We start from the raw sequence: 18,871 nt of genomic DNA, 5'->3' as shown, positions 1-18,871 counted from the left end.
TTTTAGAAAGTTAAGTTTGAGTACCATGCAAAAGTTGTATAATATGTTTCTTCACTAAAATAGAGCCGAATAAAAAGATATTTAACCGGGCCCCGGGGGCCCGAAAGAACGGTAATTTTGAAAAAAAAGTAGCCAGCAATGAAAATATTATTAAAATATATTTTTAGAAAGTTAAGTTTCAGTACCGTGCAAAAGTTGTATAATGATATATTATGTTTCCTCACCAAACCAGCCGGATTACAAGAGATTTAACCGGGCCCCAGGGGCCCCAAAGAACGTTAATTTTGAAAAAAAAGTTGTGAATAGTGAAAATATTATTGAAATATATTTTTTAGAAAGTTAAGTTTGAGTACCGTGCAAAATTTATAATGTCATGTTTCCTCACCAAAACAGAGCCGGGTAAAAAGATATTTAACTGGGCCCCGGGAGCCCAAAAGAACGTTAATGCTGAAAAAAAATATGATTGTGAGTAGTGAAAATATTGAAATATTTGTTTTCAGAAAATTAAGTTTGAGTACCGTGCAAAAGTTGTATAATGCTATGTTTCTTCCCCAAAACAGAGGCAGAAAAAATATTTCAGATGGCCCTGCGGGTCCGAAAAGTGTTATTATTATTTTTTTAAATATAAATACCATTATTTTAAGTATGTATAGAAAATTGGTTAAGATTCCTAATACTTTAACTGGAACCCAGGATTTTAAATGTTCTGATCTGATGTGCAGCTCTTCGCCTGATTGGTGTTTAGTAGATATAATAGTACGGGCACAAATACATAAGGTAAGGTTGAAAAATTGACCAACAAACACCAAACCAGCGCAGAACTCACCACGTGGAGGTGGCTACACAGCGAATTCCTCCCACCCACCCTCCTCTTACTTAAAGTTCCTTAGTTGAATCTTGGAACAAAATATTGAGATTTATGTTCGAAGCTTGGTAGATACTTTCGTGCTTCCAGTTTTGCTCGAATATAACCGTCTCGTGCAACACTCCCGCATACTTCTGAAGAAGATTCTGTTACTACCTTTACACACCTCTCCAAAGCCTGTGTGTGGAAGGGGAACGTGACAAACTGAAACCTTCTCTTTTCCACAATCATTTCGGTTGGTTCTTCTATTGATACGTTAGCCGAAATTGAAGGTTTCGTTACTATTACTTCTGACCAATCGGTCAAATCGATATAATCCGCATATTCTTCAGTGCTTTGCCTATTGCAGTTGTCAATTAGAACTATAGTTTGCTATTTTCGGCCATCAAAATAGAGACTCTTAAAATTAGTAGCTTTATACTGTAGACGGTTTCTTTTTTTTTTCTTTTTGCTAGTTTCGTACGGATTTTGTTTTTATCTACTACCTTGTCTTAGTTAGTTTTGTTTAGTAAATTCATATCTTCTAAAACAGCGGATACAATTTTAGCAGCCGACCTATTCGATATACCTGTTAAATCTTTTGCGGTACTCATTTGTTTAGGGCTCACTATTGTTTATTTAGTTTTACTTTAGATTTTATTCTCCAAATGATTGCTCCATGCGAACTCTTCATCGTCTGAAATCGGGGTGGAAGCGCTTAATGTATGTTCCAAGTACGGGATTGAGGCTAACGATTATAACCCTCTTGTAATTGGTAAAGTAGCATCATAATCGATCTGTGTGTCATGCTTTCTTTTGAGCCTATGGGTTTCTGCTTCATCTACATTGCAACTCGTCATTTGTCTCTGATTTCTCTGATCTAATATGAGCTCCCAGTAGAAAAGCGGTATATAATTTGATTTACCACACTTACAGGTTAATCTATCGCAGCATTCGCAAGAGAAAATATCAAATAACTTCTAAGCACCGTTCTTCAATTTCTTTAATTTGGCTCTTAATGGGGGGTATCTCGTTTCTTAATGGGGTTAATGATCGTTTTGCATTTTGAGTTGTAATTCAAAATCATATGCTTAATTCAAAGTCAAGACAATACAGGAAGAGAGGGTCGCAGCCATATTGTTTCTAGTTTATTTGAATTCAGCAATGTAAGCGCCGCCTTCGGAAAGCCAGTGTTATGTATTTTGCATCCAGATGCGAAAAAGTGATATTCTCTTAAAGTTTGAGAGTTCTGAGGTGGGCTCAACACAAAGGTTTTCCGTGTGTTAATATGGTAGTTATGAAAGTTAGTTAAGCTCTTAATAGTTATTTGTGTATATTGAAACCATGTATTTCATGTTTTATGTATTAATAGTATTGTCTGGTAAAATGTTATTATTACCTAAAACCATTTTATTTGAATGAAAAATTGGGAACTTTAGGGCCACGGGGGCCCGGTTAAATATTGTTTTAAAATCAACATATTTGACATGGCTTCATTTCGTGCCAATGCACAACTTTTGATAACTACTCAATCCTGAATATCTGAAAAAAAAATTCGGCCCACCCTACTGTACATCGTTGCCCCAACCATTGTTCACTCTTACCCCACCATATGGGGCAAGAGTACAACATTTTTCCTTCGTCATGTCTATGTTATTCCTCTGTATCCTCTGCTTGATTTGCCGCAATTAAACTGTATATGTTATTAGAGATAACAGGCTTTCACATAGAGAATATATTGCGTTTTTCTCTATCACCATTCCACCGCAATTCTTTGATTTACAAAAAGTGTTCACTGTTGCCCTGGATACCCATATATGTGATGGAACCATTGAAGTCATTGTAAGACTTTTATTATTTACACTGCGAAAAATCTCTTGTTCCTGAAAAACTAGCTATGGGCGTTAAAATGAAGCATTATGTACATATGAAGCATTGTCAGCGTCTCGCTCCAAATAACAGTATAATATTTCCCCAGGTAAAAGTTCAACAAATCTTAATAGAAGTGGCAGATATTTGCCTCACAAGGGAACATTTTATATTGATAGTAGCATTGCCCAATCAAACAATGTGCAATCAATAAAGGGATGAAGAAAAGTGGGAAATCCAAAGTTTTACGGGCCGACACCCAGAAACACGGGAGATACAGAGGAAAGAAGGATCTAGAATCATGTGAATATAGCAATGCGAAAGATACACTGACACAGAAAGAACTTCAAAATGAATGTAATCGTAATCAAAATGACCTTTACACAAAAGTGTAGTAAGCAAACATTGTACTCACAGACATGCTCAATAATATCATATGGAAAACAATGTTGCCAACTGAACACAAAATGAAGTTTTGTTAAATTGCACGGGGCATACATTATAACATCTAGGAAATCTAATTATGAGTAGAACCATACCTGTGACGTCTTGATGTAATTCCCCCCCTACATATTCTCAACCAGCTGCACCCCTGGGCAAATGACCCGACTTGACCCCCTGTAGATTCGGCCCTGCATCTAGCTTAATGTAGGATTCCAACTACTACTATGTTGCAGATTGTTCCAATCGGAAATCGAACATGTGCACCAGCAGCAAGCCTGCGGACCACTTGGGCATCTAAGGGCATGAATCACTTCAGCTTATGTGCTGTATTTTGGTACTATTCTGACATTTTCCTTTTTTAAAAATGCTTCGGCACTGTGCTTCGTCCGCTATTTTTGTACTTCAGTGATTATATTCTTGTTTGTAGTCTCATATTTTGTTTTCAACTAGTTTAAATCGTGTAGTGTATGTACTCTTCTACATCCGAGATTCATATAGGAATTCATATATCTTCAAACTTTGGCAGCATTGTATATCACAACTTCACAGGTATGGTTATACTGATAATTAGATTTGCTAGATGTTGTAATTTGTTCCGTGCTATTTAACAAATTTCATTTTGTACTCAGTTGGCAACACTGAATTACATATGATGTTATTGAACATGTTTGTTGGTACAACGTTTGCTTACTATACTGTTGTGTAAATGTCATTTTGATTACTTTAATCATTTTGAAGTTCTTTCTGTGTCAGTGTATCTTTCGCATTGCTATGTTCACATGATTCTAGATCCTTCTTTCCTCTGTATCTCCGGTGTTTCTGGGTGTCGGCCCGTAAAACTTTGGATTTCTGACTTTTCTTCACTCCTTTCTCGATTGCGCATTGTTTGATTGAACAATGCTACTATCAATATAAGATATTCCCTTCTCAGAGTATTGGATCCGCGGTAACAATTTTGTGGCTTGTACAGGGCCATTCAAATTCTTGACCGCAATAATATTCTCCTTCTTTTTAAGACGATACTTTCTGATTAAAATTTATATAAATATTGAAACCTATCTCTCAGACGATAATATGCAAATGTCTTAGCTTGAAAAGAGCTAGCTGGCCAGACTATTTTATAATCAAGGACTCATAATATGTGACTGAAAAGGTATTTGATTTTCTGATGTCTCTATTGGCCTCAGTTTTTAAAATTTAGTTCGTGGTTTGCTATTGGTTATAAATTATACTACTTTTTCTAAAGATAATTTGAATTATAAGCTTTGTAATTATTTATATGTTATTCCTGTTTTAGGGGTTGAAATTACAAGGATATAGAAGAAAATACTACATGAATGTCACAGCTCAGAAGAGAAAGGACAAATGTGGTTAATTGTTTATTATTAAAACTTTACTGATTGTTTTAAAACTGTTTTAATCTTTCCTCTTCATCAAAGAAGTTCGTTTTTCAATAACTATTAAACATGATTTTATCATATAGTAATAATAACAAAAGGCAAATGTGAGAGGACCATTTTTAAATTAGCTCCCTCTTCCGTTTAAGCATTATTGTTATCGAATTATGTCGTCAAAGTCATTTTTGTACTTTGTCAACTGGATCAATGAAGTTAGTCGATGAGACGATTATACTATTCTAACTTCATACTATAGAGCTAGAAGCTTAATAACAAAACAACCAATGGGAAGTGTACTAAGCTGTTCGGAAAACGTCTGCACGTTAAAATTTAAAATATTAATATTGTGTCAGAAGTTGATAGTTTGTGTTAATGTTCACTTTAATTCTATCAGATATGGTTATTTTAAAAAAACTTTCCTTATCAGGTGGAATGACATATGAATATAATATATAGAGCTATAGAGCTGCTAATAATATACCAAATAATAACGTATCTACTTATTATGAAATCAGTCGTATTACATATCTGGCACAGTGTGTATTAGAGTTTTGACCTGATATTAGATACAGTATGTTTTGTATGACCTAGAAATAGAGTATGTTTTGTTTTATGACAAGTTAAAACTATACTTATGGGTTTAAAATAGTAAACTTTAATGTAAAGTATTTTCTCTTTTATTTTAAACTTTCAAACATCATTCAATATAGTGTAAAATTTCATTACAAGTAAGTGTCTTTCTGACCACTCATGTGATCTTACAGAACAACTACTTTTACATACGTTTCCAATATATTTGCGGATGATTAAAAGCAATGTACGTATTATTTGAATTTCCCGCTATGACTGTCAGGTGACCACTGTCTTGTCAAGCAAGTATTATACGACATGACGTTGCGTTATATCCCTTTGCAGCATCAGTTGGAAGAAAAGAGTTTGCTCACGGAAATGATCAAATCTGGAAGTGCGTAGTATGATCAGACTATTTTGTGCAAAGAATATTTCACTAACAGAATCCCATTATATGAATTTCTTGATGTGTATGGTGCTATCATCAAATCACGAAACTAGGTATAGGCTTGGTGTTCTGAATTCGATAACAGAAGAACATATGCGCATCAAATTTGACGGGGAAGCAAGGAAATGCACTTCGCTCTTACCTGAAAAGCTCTTCATATCTTTGAAGAAACACTATTTAAGTTCATCAAGCCGTCATGACTTGACGTCATGGACTTTACAGATATATTTTCTATATTTTGGTATACCTTACGAACCTTATAATTTTATCGTTGGAGCAAAAGGTTAGGCAAGTATGGTGGTTATGGGCATCAGTATTTACTACTGTGTAAAACTATATCTACCTGTAAAATAAAATGTGTCCATGAACGTTCTTGTTTACTTTACCTTTTAGAACAACAGCGTATATAGTTCAGAAATTATATTTGGAAAGTAGTTCCTACTACTTGTCTACGTCTTACGCTTCTCCATAATGACAATTATTAACTTTCAAGGATTTACGAGTTTCCCTTTAATACATAAATTCTTATCATACAATCACAAGGATATATATTCCACATTTATGTAAAAATGCGAAAAGAAATGAACATTGTATCATAGGTCGAAAGTGTTTCTTATCAATCCTAATGAATATATTATTTATGGTTACTAATACATGTATCAGCATTAGGTGCATCTTACAGAGAGCTAGGTGCATATATGTTGTTCAGCAATGCTACTCTAATAGTTATTTTAAAATGTTATACTTACCAGCTATATCTAATGAATCTCGTATTACCCTAAGTCGAAGTTTTTCTGAGCTTAGTTGAATGCGGGCTGATATCCTCAAATAACGAGTGTCTTCATTATGAAGATTTCTGAAAGATAAAACGTAGATCTGTATTATATACGTACATATTTGCAGAAATTTATCAACAGTATACATGAAATGATAAATAAATGAATGACAAGTTGAAACAGAAAAATGAGTGTTTGAAAGATATTACCATAAATACAGTATATTTGGAACCATATTTTATGGGCGTATTCAGACTTGTTTCATTAGTTACTATCTATACATACATTTCAACCTTAAATTGCACCGTGATCGTGACAAGGAATTAAATTTCTAGTTGAACCCACCACGATATTTTACATCGGGATAAAGGAGACAGAGTTTAATGAAAGTGCATGATTTTGAAATAATTGAAAATGAGAATATGACAGAAAACGGAAGAACTCCGAGAAAACCAACAAAAACTATGTTTTCCATCACAAACTCAGGAGACGTGAAATCAAATCAAGGATCCTTCATATCAGAGGTAAGCTATTTGTTACTGAACTCAACGCACCGCGATGGAATCTGAACAGTTATCAATAATAAAGAAAGATTAATAATTGAAATTGAAAAATCCTAAATCGGATATACAATATCTAGAAGTACATTCCAGACATTCGTATGTGACAACAGAGGAAAACGGTCGCAAAGAACAGTCTGAATGTCCAACAGTAAACCGTCACGATTGGACATCTAAAACACTTCAGTGGGTGAACAATTAAAAATTTAGCTTTATAATTTCTTGACATTATCAGTTTGGTTTCTCTTCGAATGTATACGTTAGGCATCCTGAGTGAATAATTTATGTCTAAATGGTAAAAGCAGAAGTAGTAAGCCTATACAGTTAACTCAACATGTTTTCGCTATCTTCCATTTGCCAATAGAGTAGAGCGTCGATTATCCGAAGTAATTGGGGGACATGGGTGTTCGGAAAACTGGTTTGTTCGGATAATCGAACTATACATGTTTATTTGCCAAAAAGAAGTACTGTACAGTAAATTTATTCATGAAAAGAAGTGTGCTGATTGTTGAAACACAGCGACTGGCGGCTTGGCCGGTCAGCAGCGCCTTATGAAGGCCCCATTAGAAGCAATGTTCCGCCAGCGGTGGCTCAGTGTGGCGACTACTGTGGGAAACTTGGTTTGGGAGTGAGGGGGATGATGGACGTTAGGGTGGGAGAGTAACAGGTGCGAGCGAGTACACAGTTCGGTTAAGCGGTAGTTCGGTTGACCGACGTTCGGATAATCGACGCTCTACTGTACTTTCAATGTAAACGAGCTGTAATCAACAATACCTACAGCTGTTTATAAATATACTAATAAACAAATATTATAAGAAAACAATACAAGATAAACCATGAAATGGGAACCATAACAAGATTTCAGTATATTTGGCACTGTGTCATATACTTTCCAACTTCTCTCCTACACATCACTTTGGATTTCAGACCGCAACATGCTTTCTAAAACCCAGTTCCACAAATCTTGAGTGGAGTACTTCACCCATTTCATTTCAATGTCTGAGTAGAAATACTTGTTGTATTTTCATAGGGATTTGAATATAAAATTATCAAGGATAACATTTTTCTGCATAGGAATGCATAGTAATATGTTCCACCAGATTTACACTTGCTTTTTTATATACCTTTAACGTTTCGTTTTAGCATCGAAACTATATAAGACTTAGGCCTACAATTTAAGTGGAGTCTGAGCCAACCTACTATATTCACTAGTTTACAATCGGAAATCGAACTCAAAATCAGTAGCACACAAATGCGTGCGCTAGCCATAAGAGCAGCGCAGATAGCAAATTGTATTAGGTATGGTCTACACTTAAGTCAAGAACTTATAAATATGTGATGCTTGTGTTACTAGAAGTGTTACTCATGAATCATGTTTGTCTCCTGGATAGTCCTTGGTAAGGATGTATACATGTGAAATAGATATATAGGTATATATTTAATCTTATAAATACATATATGTTTTCGTAAAACGTGGCTATGAAGTCAAGAGTATATCATATTTATAATGTCAATCTAGTGTTATTCTAATAAGCGTACAGTGTTTCTAAGAAAGCACTAAATGTAAGAAATCGGCTTAGAGTTTATCTCCACTAAATTAGTATAATTATCAAAGTAAAATCCCAACATCTACTTAAGTTGTTCATGCCTCGTGTTCATATTGACTATAATCATAAAGTAAAATCGCTCACTTGTCCATTGCTTATCATAAAAACCCGGTCAACTGACCAGATGCTAGCCACCTAGCTATACACTGCTGCTAATGAGTTATAAAACACCAGGGGAAGACGGGCAATCGTGGCTCAGCGTTGAAATACTCACCTCTAGTGTATGGAGAATGGTTCGATCCCAACTTACACAAAAAGAGCTTTGTGGTAAGCAAAGACAATGTGCGTGGCTTTTACTCAGATATGTAATTGTGTGACGTTAAACTAAAAGGATAAAAGGAATAACAGAAATGCGTCCAAACAATGGATTTGTACAGAGTATCCAACTACGGACGATTTTCTGAATGAAGGAACAAATGCGACTCAAGTAGCGGTCTTAGGAGAGTGAAATAAGCAGCATTTTAGAAATAGTGCATAATAAAGCCAAAGAAAAGCACGTAGGCAACCATAAGTATACTTTTTCAAAGTCAAAGGGTGTAATATAAAGATATGAATCTTTCGCACGAAAACACATGGTCAACTTACAGGAAGATAGTTTCTCGAGATGCAAAATTAATGTGCATGGGTGGAAAAATGTATATGTGTGGAAAAATGAACAAGGAAATACTTACAAAATCCTGCAGTAACTTTCAACCTGAGCAAATCACAGGTTTATCAAACTATTGCCTAACGCTTCGTGACTAATCGTTTAGTATTGTCTGCTGAATGAGCTCAATGCTGCAGCATGATAAGACTTATTCACTTGTCTGCGTACATAATTCGATTTCTGCAGATGAACTTTAGACTTCCGTCAAGCATGCCTTTGAATAAGGTTTACGATTGATCCAGAATCACAAATAACTCTACGGTCGTACAAATCTCACATGGATCTGTTTTTTCTAATGTGCACATAGACCTAAGGTGATACCGTAGTCAAAACCTTGATTTTGGCCGTAATTGGAACGTAACTTATTTTGATGTACTTAAGACGCTATGGCGTGCAAGCTACCAATGCATCGCCAACTGCTACCAATTTATCCAAACTTACTCTGAATGATCCAACTGTATCCTTGGCTATTGGACAACATACAGAAGGAAACTATGTCTCCTTTTATGGCTTCAGTAATGACTTCTGTTATTCTTATGAGAAACACATCAGCTACCACACATTCACTGATTTAGGATCAATATATAGATCACAACAACGGAATTAACTGTACTGGCTACTTCAGCTGCAAAACGCAATGATTATCCTCTATCCTCTCCAGCACAAGGTTGTGATGCCTCGCGTTCTGAAGACGATAGACTCAAACATGCATTTCTCCCGCGTACTACCAAATATATTTCAAAACCAGTGCCTACACACAGTCAATATATCGCGCTACTCCAACTTTATTGATTAGGACTGTACCAAAACTGTCCAGAATGTATCAGTTTCATCAGCGCATTCTTTAGAAATTATTGGCTCTCACTTTAAACTAAAATCGTAAAACGTTTATATAGATGGGAGTGAACCAAATACAAACTATGCCATATCTGTAAAATCAAAGGGAATGTAAAATAGGCATCGTATTTATGTAATTTCAGTGTAGCGCCAATAAAGCCTACGACAAATTTGAGTGTGTGGTATACAACAGAAACTTCAATACACAAATGAACAACCCAAACGAAGACCAAGCGCTGAAAATCCTAATCAAAAAGTCCCTAGTGACACTCTGGTGAGCGACAATGAAGATCTTCAGAAATTGCAGTTCTCACTTCCATGAAAAGGCTCAATAGTCAGTATATTTGCCTCGTTCCCTCAAAACGTAGGTCAAATACAAGGACAAGCGCCTCCTAAGTTTTAAGGTGATCGGGCAGCTGTATAAACTTAGCGATCACCTCCAAAGTTATGGGTGGCTTCATCTGAGATACTTCTAGAGCTCATATAACGTTGATTCCTGGTACTTGAAATATCCTCACAGTCACTTCACCGAAGAGAATAAGTTATACCCTGTATCCTGTGTTAATTATGTGGAAGCTATTAAGGTAACTTCCTTAAGTACTACCTTGTGGATCTAGAACGTCCCTGGAGGCCAAATGTCGTCCATTGCCTCACTAAACAATTACTCCACTGCCGACTACTAAAGTGGAATATCTAAAGTTACTACCGCCATCTTGCGAGCTCATCCGTCATGCACCTAAAAATATCCACGGGAAGGAATGATTCACCAGTAATTCCAAAGTCTTTTTAGGACACAGATTACAATGCTTCGAATCCCACATCGGTCTCTCTGCATCTCCAGGACGTTAATGTACATCAATTAATCAATTTCTGCAAAATAGTATCCACCAACTTGGATCCTAATACTTAAAAGTACCCTTCAAAAATTATTTGTATTGCCGCTTCTCAATCTGAATGATTGTTTAACTCATATCCCATCGAATGCAAAGATGATATAATTATGTAATCAGTACATTTCTTGTATCAGTTATCCAACCCATCGTGTTTAGACCTCATGGACACTTATAAAAGCAGCCTAGGAGGTGATTTCTCGGGAACGCAACCATTGATATTCCATTACATACCACGTCTTACAGAGCCTTCGATTTCTGTATGCTAAGGCTTCGCGACACATTGGTATGTCGAGGTTGGAACTTTTGTGAATACCAGAGGTTATAAACATTTCTGTATAGGCATGTAACAAATCTGTGTTATAAAACTCTTTTTCTCTGAGATTTGCATTTTCTCAATCAAGACACTTCCGATTAGGACACATAGCTAAAATAATGGTTTAATATCTGTGCCAAAAATATTATTCTATTACTAGCGCACAGAATTAAAGGTTGGTTTTAGTGTTAACTTTAGATTATTATAAAGGACCCAGATTAGTTCATTATTCCTTGTATTGTCACTATTACTCAAAATATTCCAAACATTATACCGTACAAAGTACTAATTGCATTGGTCACTCTGTGTCAAAGATGATTAAGGTGCTTGCTTTTCTTAAATGCATCTTATTTTAATAACTATACGTTTCCATTTTAAAAACTCATCCTTCCAAATGCAGCGTCCGATAATCAGAAACTATATACCACACAAGATATACATTTAAAAACTGCAAGATTACATGAGTCATTTATTAAAAATAATAGTATAATTCTCATAATTATAAAAACAACACTTACTGAGTGAGACGACCAATCACAGCTACAGCTCTTGGTTCTACACAGCTTCTAGGACAATTGCAAAATTTTCCGGCCTCTCCTTTCTCGAGCAAGTTTAGTGAATCTGAAAGAAAGTTGACGACGGTAGTACTAAATGGTTCGGAATTCTTGCAATACTGTAATGTAATTCTACTAACTAACTCTATGGCCGATGGAACCCGGAGGTTCAGTGCCGCGTACACAAAAGCTCTCCACTGACTTCTATCCTTAGCTAATTGCATCCAGCTTCTACTTTGTATTCCTATCTCTGCGAGATCCATCTTAATATTGTCCTCCCATCTGCGCCTAGGTCTTCCTAATGGTCGTTTTCCTATGGGTCTACCAGTCAAGACTTTGAAAGCGTTTCTACTTTCTTCCATTCTAGCTACATGACCTGCCCACCTAAGCCTCCTAGACTTAACAACCCTAACAATGTTGGGTAAACCGTATAAACTATGTAGTTCCTCGTTATGAAGCTTCCGCCATTCCCCATTCTCGTTCCTCTTGGGTCCGAATATTCTTCTCAGGATCCTGTTCTCAAATACCTTCAGTCTATGTTCTTCCCTCAGAGTAAGCGACCATGTTTCACAACCATACAGACCAACAGGCATGATTATCGTTTTATATATTTTAAGCTTCAAATTCCTCGACAGGATTCGCGACGACAAGAGATTTTGAACCGAATAGTAACACGAATTTCCTGCTTTTAGTCGACATTTAATTTCTTCGTGAATATGATTTTCGTCTGTTAATATTGATCCTAAATATTTGAAAGTATCCACTTTATCAAAAGCATTATTTAATATTTTAACGCCTCCACAATTTGCCGTATTACGGTCCCGACGCACTTCCATGTATTTAGTTTTCTCTGCATTTAAATGTAATTCTACACTAAGAAGATACTGCTATTCTATTAAATAATATTGTACTTATTGGGAAAGAGAGACGAAGTTAGAGTTTTGAAGGAAATACTAACCATAAACTTCGTATAAATTTAAAGACATGTCCCTCTCCCTTTTGGAGGGACCAAATATCTTTAACGTTTCCTCAATATACCTTTATACCAATACAATAAATTTTTTACGGATGAAGTAAACACTATTTATCAAAATACAAATTACAGGAAATTAATAAAAACTCACTTAATTCTATTCAACTGGTAAGAACAAACTGATGATGGGTGAACGATTCCAGAAATTAAACAAATATGACCTTTGCTCTGTGTGAATCTTAATCATTATCGCTTTCCGTTTTGTAGTGAGATTTCCTGCATCATATGCCATTTCAAAATAGGCAACTTTCCAAATAAGTTCGTTCCCAAAAATAAGTGACAAACAAATAATGTATGTGAGGCGTAAAGAAATGATCTCTTTCAATTAGGAACTTGTACCTTCAAATCTTATTTTTGTTCGTTCCTTTCGAGCAATTATATCTTTATGCTTCAATCGTACCAATAGTGAGATAGTGGTTTTATATGAACAAATTATCGAATATCCGTCCAATGCTCCTGGAATTTCTTCCACTACAAACTGAGTTAATAATTAAATAATAAGTTCTCTAACTCTGTTAATAAAATAACAACTGTACAAATGGATGGAGGTTAGAGTGAATTTTGAAAATCGATTGACTATAACAAGGATACTATACCACTTGCAATGTAAGTTGTTGAAAATTTTACCATCATTGTAAGTAACTAAGTCATTGGCTGAAGAAATGTCCACTCGCGAACAAGAAGGAGCTCGAGAAAAAAGAAACGGAGCCTGAGGCTTCAGATTTACTGCAATAAACGAGCTTATGGTATCAAAATTGAATAACAATGTGTCACCTTTAGTAACAAACTACTATCAGATAAATCGCACTCGACAAGCTAGAAAATATTCCAGTGGAAGAAAGAAAAGAATGACTATTCCACAACCTCAACGCGTTGAAAATTACAACAAAAGGGACAAGTTGATTTGCATGATTTTCTCGTATTAAATTATCAAATTTCTCTCCGTGGCAAAACAAAAAAAAAATGGTACTTGTCAATATTCGTGCGAATAATTGATATGGCTATGGTAAATGCTTGGCTATTATACAAATGGATGAGCTCGTAACCAATTAGTATGATAGACTTTCGAAGAAAAATTGCTTTGGCCTTGATCAAAAAAAAAAATCTCCAGGACCGCTCTCTACACCAGACGTAAAGAGAACCAAATTCAAAATCCCACTGCCTCGTCTACACATGACATTAGATTGATGGAAGAATTCACTTTCCTGACAAGAAAAAAGTAAAGGAGATACCAAAAAGAAAGCTGCAAAGAAAAATCATTTACGTTTTGCATGAAATATAACATTTCTCTATGTATTGAGTGTTTTGTCGTTAACCATACGAAAAACTAAGAGTAAGAGAAAACGTAATAAAAAGCAATAAGAAAATGTCCTGCCTAATACTAAAGAAAATGTATTCTAAGCTACCGTTTATTGTTCTTTTAGCATGCGTCTTTATTCCTTCCTTCTTCTTATGACCTCTTCTTAGCTTGACCTCTTCTGGATTGGTTTGTATTCTTCTAAAGCATCTTTCTCTTATTTAGATTAAGATAAACACTATATTAACACCGCGCTTTTACGATTTATAACGGTATTACATCATTTTACCCTCACGAATCACTAGAACTGCTTTCCGTTATCATTTCTAGGTTTGGTAAATCGTCTTCCACTCCATGACTGACTCCCTGTAAATCACCATCTTTTTTTTTTTGGATAATGTAATATGTCCATAGTAAGGATTTGCTGAAGATTAGTAATGTTTTTGGGTCTAATAATGCTAGAATTCCACCATTTTCCAACTTTGTTTCGTATTTTCCCAACTTTCCACATGTAGCTATTTCAGCTCATCCTCTACTGACTGGACTTTACGTATGTGCTAATCTTCAATTTCTTACTTCAGACTTAAGAATTTCTTACTTCGTTCCTATTTTCGTACAATAAATGCTTGTAATGATTTTTGAGGAATTCCTTATATATATATACAACGCAAATGTATTACTTCATTTTAATTAAGAACATTGAAAATTCAATTTTGAGGATGAAAATATATACAATTTAAATAGTCTGTTTGAAATCTCGTCCCTCACATGTAATTTATGTACCTTTCTTGCATTATGCTTGCATGTTCATTGCATGGAAAACAAAAAAGAATTGCGTATCAAATGATATTTCTACTGCAGTATTATAAGGTAATTTTCAATCAAGTGTGTATACACTCTTTTTCCTACCTAATTATAATGTACTTGTTTTTAATTTACTTATACTGGAAAAATCACACTTCCTTAGGTTAAATTACAAAATTTGTTGTTTTTAAAAACTTGACATTAAATGTATATAAAATATTATATTTTATTGATAAAAATGTAGTTTTACATCATTCCATATTAGTAACTTTACTTTATAGATATAAATTGATTTACATAAAGCTGGCAAACAGATTGTCACTGGTTTTTGTAAACTTGCGTATGAAATTTACACATGAAAAGTATATTTACTTTTCAAAATACCTTTTATGCCCTTTACACAATCCTGTCCTTTCTGATCACACTTTCTTTGATTCCCTGGAATTAAACGTAAAGAAGACACTTAATGCACAAAATTTTAAAAGAGAAAACTGATATCAAAGATGTAACAATTCAATAGTAAGTCAACTACTTATCGTCGTAATTAACGACCATAATGATAGATCTTAATTGTGGAATTATCAAATCCTATAATTCTACAAAGCAGTTTACACGTTTAATAACGAATTTACTAGTAGAGTCAAAGAATCTAAGTATTCTTTTTAAGAAAAATCTTAGCTCAATAACAGAATTAAATAGCAAAACAATAGCATCCAACAATTTATTCGATAACTTTTACTGGTTAATAATACATTACATTTCTTGCACAATACAGTTTTAATATTCTGTCAAAAATACAAAATTGCCAATAGGTCATACTGGAGACATCACAGAATACAACTGTTTGTTCAAAAAGTTACGAAATTCTATAATAGAAATCAAAGAGACCATTTATTCAGTCATGTAATTTATGAGCGAAATAATTGATTTTGTTTATTGAAAATCACAGTTCAACTTTTCATTCAAAAGCTTTAAAACTCAACAATAAATCGTACTTCTGCAATCAAATAGTATGTTTATTAGTTAGAAAATGTACTAATTCAACCATTGAAATCATACAATCTAACAATTTTACCAAGGAATATCCAAATAAATCAAGTTTTATTATTATACTCAAACAAGCTTAGAAATTTACTTTCTTAGTTACAGGATTTATTTGCTGAATATAGCATTCACACATTCAGCCACATAGTTGTTTGTCTATTGAAGTATAAATGTTACCTGTTGTGTAGCTAATGAGGATATCAGTGCAATTGCATAGCTCCATCTTCTTCTCCACTTTGCATTGCACTATGCATGCGCTATAGCTATAGTACTTGAAAGCCCAAAGTCCATCAGTTTCTTCTGGGAACCTACAATTCCTAGATGCAACTGGTATGTTTATTACGTCTTGATCAGAGACTTCATCCATTATCTTAACTATACCTGACATCTCAGCACCTTTTCCACCAGGAGAAATATCCTCTATATGAAGAGGAATTTCATATTGAGAATGAGCGTTTATCTAAAGAGCAGAACAGTCAGTTAGATTATTGGAAGAAATATAATGTTATAAATTGTAAATTAATTTCATTTTAACAAATTATAGTACATTTTAATATTAGCATAACATTTGTAGCAATGCCAGTAAATAATTTACTAATATTTATGAGTCAAAGTACAGCCATATTAGCTCAGTTGTTGAAAAGACTGTCCAGATTTTATACGACCGACCTCTAAACACAGTGATCGCGTACGCGACAGTTAGCCCCTTCCTTCACCTAAGTGTAAACAGAGGCGCAATGCTAAGCGATCACGCTACTTGTTTTCGCAGCTATTCAAAATGGCGGTATCAATCGACAATTCCGCCACACCTGAACTCTGGTGTGTCATACGCTTTCTGAATGCGCAAAAAGTTAAGCTTATTTAAATTTATAGCCAAATGAAGAATATTTAAGATGATAGTGCAATGAACGAGTATCAGCGAGGAAATAGTGCATTCAGTTTAATCAACGAAGGACTAGCGTGCACGATGAAGACCGAAATGAGAGGCCATCAATTGTTACAGAAGAATTGAAGGAAAATTGGCAATTCAGTGAAACCGACGTTTCGGTTTGAGCACGTTACACGAAAACAGTTCGCAAACGACGAGGAAGTCAAGGAAGCTGTGACAATCTTGCTCAAATCTTTGGCGTCAGATGAGCATAACATCATCATTTAAAAAGTGGTGCCATGTTGTAATAATTGTCTTGACAACTTTGGCGATTACGAAGAAAGATAGAGTAAAGTCCTAATAAAAGTCTTGTTCTGATATCTTTTTGTTTTTATTTAACCATGCGAAAACGTTCTTTCCTTTCTAGATGACTCTTGTATAATATTATCTAAAACTACGATTAGATTTCCCTTGTGCTATTTAACACTTCAATCAAAACATGGGTCTCTGAGACCCAGTGGTAAATTTTAGAACACAATGGTGACATCCCTGGTTGCTCGTAAAAGTTTAAGTTCGTTGGATTTTATTTTATACTTTGATATACAATGTGTAGGGGAAGTCAGTTTAATATGAGCATTCTGAAAATATGAGTAGCCTTGCGTAAGAAGAAAATAATAAAGTTGTTAGTTTGGAGTTTCATGAATTTTACAAGAATAGCCCAAGTTCGTTTTCTGCAGTAGTAGTGAAATAGAAGACAAGCTTACTGGTACCAAAACACAACGACAGTCTTCTATTCACTTTTTTAGTGTAAACAGGGTAGTCAAATATAACATGTTAAAATGTCATTCACTGTCGGTGGAATATGACCTTTGCAATTCAGTTTAATATGGGCACACATATTTTTTAAAAGTAATGAGTGAAATGGTCATGAGGACCTTTAGCAAATGTTAAATAAAGTAAATATTTCGTAATAACATAATTTATAATAGAATTGGTGATATACATACATTCTACAATCTTATAACAGCAGAGCACTTACCAAATAAGAATTTGCTGAAATGAGTTGAGTTGATTTTAGTTTAGCGTCCCGTTCAGCAGCGAGGCTATATGAGACGTGGACCTACTGATTAACGTGGAATCCGAACCACATGAGCTCCCGCCGGGAATCGAACCCGGGTCTCCCACGCCAAAGGCGCGTACGCTAACCGCTTAGCCACGAAGGAGCTCTGAATTTGCTGAAATGATCACGAAAGGATGTAATACTAACTCTACTATTGAAATTGCTTCGAGTGCGTTTAAGCAAATGAACTGCGGCTAGTAGATGCACATGCTATTTCAGATTACACTTATGTTGCAGATAATTGTTCTCCCGATGTTCTTCAAGACAATTTAATTTCGTCTGCTGGTAATGATGACATAATAAGCTCTTCTACACTACCTAATGTTGCTATGGTGCACACATCATCAACCAATACATCCACAGGTCAAGAACTTGCCTCTTTCGCAAACATTGAACCTCAACCTGGACCATCAAGCGCTTCAGGAAACACTACCAAGGAAATTCATCAAATACCGCAGAAAATTGTCAAATCACTTTTTCCTCTGCGCCCTACTCAGAGCCAAAGCAACAAGAAAGGAAGATGTAGAGAAAAAGCAACAGAACTTACATCAAGGCAATAGATAACACAACTTCAGTCCAAAGGCACTTCAAAAGAAAGACTTCCTGTAAAGGTAAACAAGCAGACATCCATAAATAACTCTAAAACTCAAGTCGATAATAACAGTTGTAATGAACAAAACACCAGAAACGCTACGCCAAGAAAGAGGACAGACTCATCCACACAGTATGAGGAGAATTATAGTGTTTGCCATATTTGTAAAGGAAAGTTTAGTGAAAACTGCTATGGGTGAGAATAGATGTGCCAAGACTGGTATCATGTTCTTTGTGTGAACATTCAGTACCCTCAGTCCTTTCTTTGTTATTATTGTAGCAGATTTAATGCCTAGTTATTTACAGCATACCAATAGACAGAACTCTTGAAATAAACTGCGTTTTACGTGTATGTG

General features: G+C 35.0%; 1 protein-coding gene across 1 annotated transcript in view; it reads right to left on the bottom strand.

The window, feature by feature from the left end:
- Positions 1-18,871, bottom strand: part of LOC145667057 (uncharacterized) — an 85,611-nt gene that overhangs the window by 8,034 nt on the left and 58,706 nt on the right. Inside the window, exons 12-15 of the mRNA XM_081734757.1 lie at positions 16,114-16,396; positions 15,277-15,330; positions 11,723-11,825; positions 6,322-6,428 (exon numbers count right to left, since the gene is read on the bottom strand). Coding sequence (XP_081590883.1) covers positions 6,322-6,428; positions 11,723-11,825; positions 15,277-15,330; positions 16,114-16,396 — 547 coding nt within the window. The remainder of the gene's footprint in view (positions 1-6,321; positions 6,429-11,722; positions 11,826-15,276; positions 15,331-16,113; positions 16,397-18,871) is intronic.

This window comes from Thermobia domestica, chromosome 12 (genome assembly GCF_964235325.1).
Source record: "Thermobia domestica chromosome 12, izTheDome1.hap1.1, whole genome shotgun sequence".
Classification (NCBI taxonomy): domain Eukaryota; kingdom Metazoa; phylum Arthropoda; class Insecta; order Zygentoma; family Lepismatidae; genus Thermobia; species Thermobia domestica.
This window is presented reverse-complemented; position numbering and strand designations above follow the sequence as displayed.